At 38.9% G+C, this 7,878-nt stretch overlaps 2 protein-coding genes across 6 annotated transcripts in view; both read left to right on the top strand.

Moving 5' to 3' along the window:
* ppp1r2 (protein phosphatase 1, regulatory (inhibitor) subunit 2) overlaps positions 1 to 5,914 on the top strand; it is a 25,323-nt gene extending 19,409 nt beyond the window's left edge. Inside the window, exons 5-6 of the mRNA XM_013999669.1 lie at positions 2,917 to 3,132; positions 3,364 to 5,914. Of these exons, the coding sequence (XP_013855123.1) occupies positions 2,917 to 3,132; positions 3,364 to 3,383 (236 nt within the window). The 3' untranslated portion in view covers positions 3,384 to 5,914. The remainder of the gene's footprint in view (positions 1 to 2,916; positions 3,133 to 3,363) is intronic.
* Positions 5,915 to 7,328: 1,414 nt separating this feature from the next.
* Positions 7,329 to 7,878, top strand: part of opa1 (OPA1 mitochondrial dynamin like GTPase) — a 40,543-nt gene continuing 39,993 nt past the window's right edge. For 2 of the 5 annotated variants that reach the window (XM_013999681.1, XM_013999688.1), the window contains exon 1: positions 7,329 to 7,517. In XM_013999681.1, coding sequence (XP_013855135.1) covers positions 7,489 to 7,517 — 29 coding nt within the window. In that variant the 5' untranslated portion in view covers positions 7,329 to 7,488. The remainder of the gene's footprint in view (positions 7,518 to 7,878) is intronic. The other 3 variants (XM_013999700.1, XM_013999693.1, XM_013999708.1) reach the window with 2 other exon arrangements.

Genomic DNA, 7,878 nt, shown 5'->3' on the forward strand with positions numbered 1-7,878 from the left:
CCTCTGTCATTGCCAACAAAGGATATACAACAAAGTATTGAGATGAAATTTTGTTATTGACCAAATACTTACTTATTTTCCACCATTATTTGCAAAAAAATTCTTTAAAAGTCAGACAAAATGATTTTCTCAAATTTTTTTTCACATTTTGTCTCTCATAGTTGAGGTCTACCTATCATGTCAATTACAGGCCTCTCTCATCTTTTTAAGTGGGAGAACTTGCACAATTGGTGACTGACTAAATACTTATTTTCCCCACTGTATATCGGACATTTTTTATGCAGGCCGATAAAATCCGATACTCGTTTTTTGGCTGATATCGGACCGATATCCGATATCGATATCGGATCGGGACACCCCTATTAAATTGTCCTCTGAAGCTGTGAGGGTGACTCAGCGCAGAGTGAAGAGTTGGCAGAAATGGATCTATCTAAGAAAGGCTTAAGTGGTCTTTGTGATTGTGACTTTGTTGCTGACTTCCCTCTAAACAAACACACATCTACACACACTGTGTCAGCAGGTATTGGATCGGTCTCTGACCTTGCCCATCTGTACACACTCTCAGGCACAACCCTCTTTCAGGTTTATAACTGATGCTGATGGTCTGAACTCTGGGTTGTCTGTGGAGCTGAATAGTGTGCACTCGTTCTGTGTACTTAAACAAATAATCCACTATTACTTCCTGTGTTTGTTCTATTTTCATATCCCAAAAGGGAAAGTTGAAAAAAAAAGTCCTACGAATCTCCAAATCCAATCAATATCATCCACCTGCAAAGCTGCAGCTTTAGTGAATGTTGATTCACATACAAACTTGTTGCCTTTTATGGGAAAAAAAAGACAAAGGTTTGATGTGTTTTTAGGACCAGCATCTATTTTGTCCAATCTGTTATTTATTTTTTTCATGAGATAATTAAAGAGCATTTTCCTCTTTATATAAACAGGGTTTGGTTTCTGTGTTTTGTTGACAATTAACGGCTGCTTTAACCAACCATCCCATTTTCTTTTAGATTTTTTCCTCTTTTTTTTTTTTAACTGTAACAGAAGTATGCAAATCAAAGTCAATATTTTGTCAGGGTTGTTGAAACAGTCTTGGCTCATTATGTTCTTCTAAAAGCTCCACACAAAATCTGATTGTGGCAACGTGTGACTTTAGGTAAACAAGCTCAGTGAGCACTCTAATGCACCGGGGTAGGTGATCAGCATCAGTCCTTAGAGAATTAATATGCTGTCATTAAAACTCATTTTGTTATTAAAGCTTGAGTGTTTCCTTGACCACAGGTACAGAAAGGAGAAAGGGGGGCTCTGCAGTCATTGAGTGGGAGTTCCTTGGTTTGTGGGAGGAGTTTGTTAAATACGTGATTGCTCGGATTTACAATTTTGGGTGGGGTCTGAAGAAGACTAGCTGAGGGACGTGTAACTCAGTCGAAACAGCCAGAAAGCGCCCATAATTTTAAATATAAATTAACTTATTTTATTTATTTACCAGGCAAGTCCCATTGAGATCTCAGATCTTTTTTTCAAGGACAGCCTGGGCCTGAAGGCAACATATTGTACATGTTTTTAGGGGTGGAGGAAACCGGAGTACCCGGAGAAAATCCAAACAAGCACGAGGAGAACATGCAAACTCCACACAGAAAGAATCCAGGACCAAACCGGGGATCGAACCCAGAACCTTCTTGCTGTGGGGCGTCGGTTCTAAACACAGAGCTGTCGTGCTGCCAAATATTATTAATATATAAATATTAATTTTAGTAATAGCCCAAGTTGTAGTCGCACCAAATTTGAAGTCAATAAGTTATGTTTACATGTTCACAATAATTCTATTACTTCCATTACTGCATCTTTTAATTTGCCCTCAAGACAAGTCAGTCTGACCAGTCGCAGTTTTGCCAAACTCCGTCCACACCAAAAACCTACTTCAATCATTGTTGGGACAAACTCCGCCCACACGAAAAACCTACTTCAAAGTTAGGACAAACTCCGCCCACACCAAAAACCTACTTCAATCATTGTTGGGACAAACTCCGCCCACACCAAAAACCTACTTCAATCAATGATGGGACAAACTCCGCCCACACTAAAAACCTACTTCAATCATTGTTGGGACAAACTCCGCCCACACCAAAACCTACTTTGATCAATGTTGGGACAAACTCCACCCACTGTGAGGATGTGTAGAATGACCCAGGGCGCAGGCAGGATCTAAAGTGCAAAATAAGAGTTTATTAAGAAAACCAAAAATAACAGTTGACACTGCAGCAAAACTCACTGGAACACGAAGGAGACGCAGGACACCTCACTGGCTGAGGGAAGCAGCACAGTGATTGGACAAACACTGAAGACAGGACACAGAATATAAAGGCAAACTAATTAGGGCAACAAGACACACCTGGAGCAGACACAAGAGGACACAGGTGAGAGAGGGCGGGGCTACAGGGCAGAGAAACACAGGGCAACACTGAAAACACTAGAAAACTAAGGAAAATAAACACAGACCATGACACCCACATCAAAAAACTCCTTCATTCAATCTTAGGACAAACTCCACCGGTCACTGTTAGGACCAACTCTGCCCCCACACACACAAAAAATGCCACCAATCACAGTTAAGACAAACTCCGCCCACAGGACCAAGAACATCCGCCTATACAAACTCACCCCCACTTTATTGAATGAGGTCATGTGTAGTGAATGCTTTAAAAAAAGTGGCTAAAGTTCACTTAGAGCTTAGTTGAACTAGTTATTCAGAAATGTTTAAAAAGGTGGAACTAAACAAAGTGATCCACTTTTTTAATAGTCTTACAATCCCAGCAGCAAAACACTCTTTCTATTATACATGTTTTATTATGCCAGGATTAGAATCACCTGCCATGATTTGACATGTTTGGGTAATTTTACATCTTCCTTTCTTTGTAGCCAAAAAGAAGCAGTTTCAGGTGATGAGGAAGATGCACTATAATGAGGGCCTGAACATAAAGCTAGCTCGCCAGCTAATTGCTAGTGAGCTCGAGGAGGATGAAGACGAAGACGAAGAGATGAGGGAGGACACAGAGGAACTAAGGGAGGACACAGAGGAACTAAGGGAGGACACAGAGGAGACGGAGGAGATCAGTGTTGACCCACCACAGGAAGGTAAGGAGGGGAAAACGTTGCACATAGGATGAGTTAAGCTGACAGGCTCTGTGGGGGATGGGTACTCGTGTGTGTGCGTGTGTGTGTGTGTGCGTGCATGTGTGTGTGGGAGGTACAGTTTGTTTAGAAAAACTCCACAATGTCAGAACATGTATTGTAGAATCAGACAGTTATGGAATATAACAGAAGTAAAGTTTCCACATGTGTAAATGTTGTGTGTCTTCTTTCCAGTCGACTCCCTGGATTCCTAGACGAGGGCTGTCTCCCTCCTTCAGCCTCGTGTCAACTCAGAATCCTGAGACATGCAGCAGACACCACCTCACCTCCCACATAACATCGTCTCTCAACAGCCAGTAACTTTCCGGTCACCAGTCTGCCCCCTGCCACTCAGTGCAATACACCTTTCAAAATCCGTTGGACGTCAGCTCTCATGAAGACTGGTGCTGGTTCTCTCTCTCTCTCTCTCTCTCTCTCTCTGCCTCCTGTTGCCAAGAATTTCCTCCTCACGCCTCGTCTGGACCGGCTTTGCACTGAAGAATATGTTATTCTGACCCTGAAAGGAGGATCACGGCCTTTAAACAAAAACAAGCAAACAAAAATAAAACTTGAGGAACAGGAAAAGCCGCCTGACTGAACCAGCGCGTCAGTCCTGGAAGAAAGCCTGGGAAACCCCACGGCATCTGAAGGACTGCTGAGACATGATGACTGTTTTTAAAGGCTGCACCTCGCAGTTTGTTCTCCTTTCTGACTGACCATCCTGTTGTTTTCTTTCCATCCCTGATCAAAGTTTCAAACTATTATTTCTTTTAAATCTCTTCTTACATTGTTAAAACCAGTAAATTCCTTATTTGATGACTCTTTTCAAGAGAGGTTATTTCACTTTAGCGCAAGAGTTTTAATCTAATTAGGGAAGTATACCAGCCTAAGGAGTAGTATTGACTAAATACTCATTACTTGCCTTATAACCAATAATAATTTTTGTGAATTGACTTGTGTCTGCTGCAGTTTGGTGGTTCTCAACTTTAACAGCAGATGAAATTAGGACGAGGGGAGCTGAACAATGATTTTTATTGCTGAACCTGAATCTTTTTTACTTCAGCCAAACGAAGTATGTTTTATTCTGAGTTTCTGAGGATGATTAAAAACAGTCATTTCTGCTTGAATTTTTTTATTAGAGCCTTTGAATGAGATGACGTTGCAGAAAAAACGTTTGAGAACCACTTCCTGTGGTGTTTCAACGTGATGCTCGACTTTATAAATGTACTTTTTTCCCCCTAATGAGCAATCAGCTCAGCCGACCCCATTTCAAGTTTACAAACATGCACATCTCATGAAATCAGAAACGGAACTACTCGAATAGTAACATGTACTCACTCTGGTTTCATTAAAGTACTACAGTTATCTTTTGTTTTACATGATTACTGTTAATAAAACACGACAGCACAAGCTGGTCAGGTTTTACTAACTTAAAGGTAAAGTCGCTGTATTAATTTGCAGTATTTTATTTGGAGGTACAGTATTGAAGTATAGCTGCTGAGGTTTTGACGCGTTACTGGTAAAACAGGACAATTTCCTGTAGCTTTTACCAAGTAACAGCTTTAAATATCTGTAGGCACAAGAGTCCAGCACACTGCGCTTTTTCCTCATAGATCTGTACATCACCAAACAAATTTAGTAAATTATTAATAAGATGCTTTTTATTTCTTTTGCTTCACTATATTTTATTGCAACAATGTCTAATCTACTTAAATGTCTTGCACAGTTCAGCTTGGGGACATCGAGGATGGAGATGTTTTTTTGATGCTACTGACTTAAAGAGGATGATGGTGGAGAAGTTAAACCACTAAAGTGTATCAGAGGCATTCAGGGAACTTTTGTACCATTTCACAGTTTGGCCAGGTGTGAAAGTGTCGCTACAAAGTCTTAAAAAAAAATACAAAAAAAAAAAAAAAAAAAAAGACTGAGGGGGCATCCCTAATATTTCTCTTGACTGTGAGACTTGACTGCAAATTGTACGACTTCACTTTTCAAGTGAATAAAAAAAAACGGCATGGTATGAAAAGCAAACAGGAAGTACGTTTTGTCATCTTTTTGTTTCCTTTGGCCCTTTAATGCCTCACTGTGATCTTTCAGCTTTGTGTTGTTGAAATACAAAAGATCCCAATTTATACCACAAACTCTGCCAACGACCGTTTTTATTTCCTATAGTTGAAAATTTGACATCGTTTTTCACAATGTGAGGGGAAAATAGGTTTTCACCAATAAAATGGACTGTTTATTGATATGAGAAAAATACAAGAAGTTAATTAACTGTTTTTTTTCTTTTTACAAGAAATTGATAACTATTGTATTTTGCCTCAGTTGATAAATTTTAAAAAGACACTTGCAATGAAGTTGAAGTGGTTTTTTTTCCCACCTTGAAAGAAAACATGACTGACATCACCTCACAGGTGGTTATTACCCATCAAATGTGCCTCTACCGTATTTATGTAAATGTGTGTTGATCAAACAAGCTTCATATTCCCTTTTCTTTTTTGTTAATTTTTTATTGCCTTTGGTTTTGCATCAGTTCTCCCCGCCTGTGTTTAGTTCAGTTTTGTTTTGTTTAAAGATGACAGATATTTAAGCAGCCCTGCCACTCAGCTGTGTCTCAAAAAATGATGTGGATGTCAGCCATATTTTATTTTTCCTATTTCCAGTTTGCACGTTCTTAATCATCAAACTGTGTGTACTGTTTTTGTTTTGTTTCTTCCTCCATATCATTAAATAGACATTGTTAGAAGCTAGTGTCAGATTTGTTTGATTTGTGAGAAAAATCTTTCGATGGCTTTTGGAGCACACCATATTTTACTTTCTTGTACAAATGGCCTTTTATTTTGAAATTACCACCATATTCCTCTTATGTGTGTTATGTTTAAAACAAGGTAATTGTAAACATGTTACCCACCAGATAGCATTAAAAAATTATTCAGCTAATTCTCTTCTAAATAATAAGTGTAAAACTGACTCCATCATATAATAATGGACTGCTGATCAAACAGAACTTGTGGCTTTTAACAAGTTCAGTTTTTAAGTATATTCTTTAGATGTGTGCTGCACCAAACAAAATTAGTAAGCTTTTAAATGTATTATCTTTGTTATTAAACAGAAATATGTACACTTTATTTTTTATAAACTTTGGTTCAGTACAGATTTAAACACTAATTCATCTAATGTGCAACTACCAGGAAGTGCAGTTGATTAATAGGGACATAAACAGGAAACATTTGCTTGTCACACAATATGCAAACAACACAAAATACATATTGCTTCTGCATGAAATACTCAAAAATTTGATGTGTTTATGCATCAGAGTCACGTGGGAAAATAGCTGCCATTGTGTCACCACCGGCTTTCCTTAGAACATGATGCAAACAGCGCCATCTAGTGGGAATAAATAAGGCTTGTGTTGAGCGTTTATCCCTACAGTTCAATTTTTTTTCTTTTCACCATCCTGACATTTTAGTGTCATGAATCAAATGCAGTGAAACAATACAAATGCACATCTTTCTGTTAAATAATAGATTAGTTTTGTTTGGTAAAGCACAGATTTGAGGACAATTGTTAGAAAGTCACATCATTTTACATAAATTGAGCGAAGGTTAATGTTATAGTTCAAAATCCTTCTTAAGACATTATGTGAAATCTCACAAGATCGTCATTTCTCATCATAAGGTGGTTTTGATGTAACACTCTGGCATAAAATGCAGCGGGTGATATGCATCATTGATCATTCCTTTGAGGAACAGGCCTTGATTTGTCGCTGCAGGGAGAACAGCTGAACACTAGAGGGCAGCAAAAGATTTAAGGATCCAGTTGTGGAAGCGTTTTCACCACAACTTTATTTACAGCCTCATTTGCACAAGGCAATTTCACATGAACTGAAAGTCTTATCAGAAACAAGTTTTACATTTTAAAAATGAAACAATAAATTCAACATTTGTTTCCATCATGCTGTTCTGGTAAATGATCCCTTGGGCTAATAAAAGTTTATTGTAAAAGTCTTTTAATGTCTTTAAAAGACTTTTAATGTCTTTAAATTTTGAGCTTTTGGCCTGCTAAAGACGTGTTGAAGTATGTTGTTGTTTTTAGGACAAACGTCATTACGACCTGGAACTAAAATGACTAGAGAGCATTTTCTGTCCGTGCTGATTTGGAGGTAGTACCGTTCACAGGAACTGGACTGTCATTCTAGCCGTGTCCTTGTTAGCTAGCTGCAGTAGCAGGCAAACAGATGTGTAGAATAGGTAAAGATGAAAACTGTGTTTGAGGGGTGAATCTGATAGAGACCGACCTTCAGCCGCTGCTAACAGCACCATGTTGCGTGTCGGGAGCAAAGCTGCCTGGTAGGTTTTCCATTTACTGAAGGTAACGAGAGCCGAAGCTAATGCTAACTGTGTCAGGTTTAATAAAGTGCCTTCTTGTGACAGCCGAGGACTGACCAACAAGATGTCTGAGCATCTGCTAAAAAAAGATACATGCTTAAAAATATTAATTACTTGGTAGATTTTTAAAAAAAATCTTCCCACGGACTTTAAATTATGGATGTCCCCGGTATGCAGTGTGTGGTCTTGGCTCGGCTAGCTCTATAGTGTACTAGCTTCTGTACCCGAAAGAAGACCGTTAAATACAGTGTTTCCCCTAGGAAATTGGTCTTGGTGTGTGTGTGTGTGTGTGTGTGTGTGTGTGTGTGTGTGTGTGTGTGTG

This window comes from Austrofundulus limnaeus, unplaced genomic scaffold, assembly GCF_001266775.1.
Source record: "Austrofundulus limnaeus strain Quisiro unplaced genomic scaffold, Austrofundulus_limnaeus-1.0 Scaffold8, whole genome shotgun sequence".
Taxonomy (NCBI): Eukaryota; Metazoa; Chordata; class Actinopteri; order Cyprinodontiformes; family Rivulidae; genus Austrofundulus; species Austrofundulus limnaeus.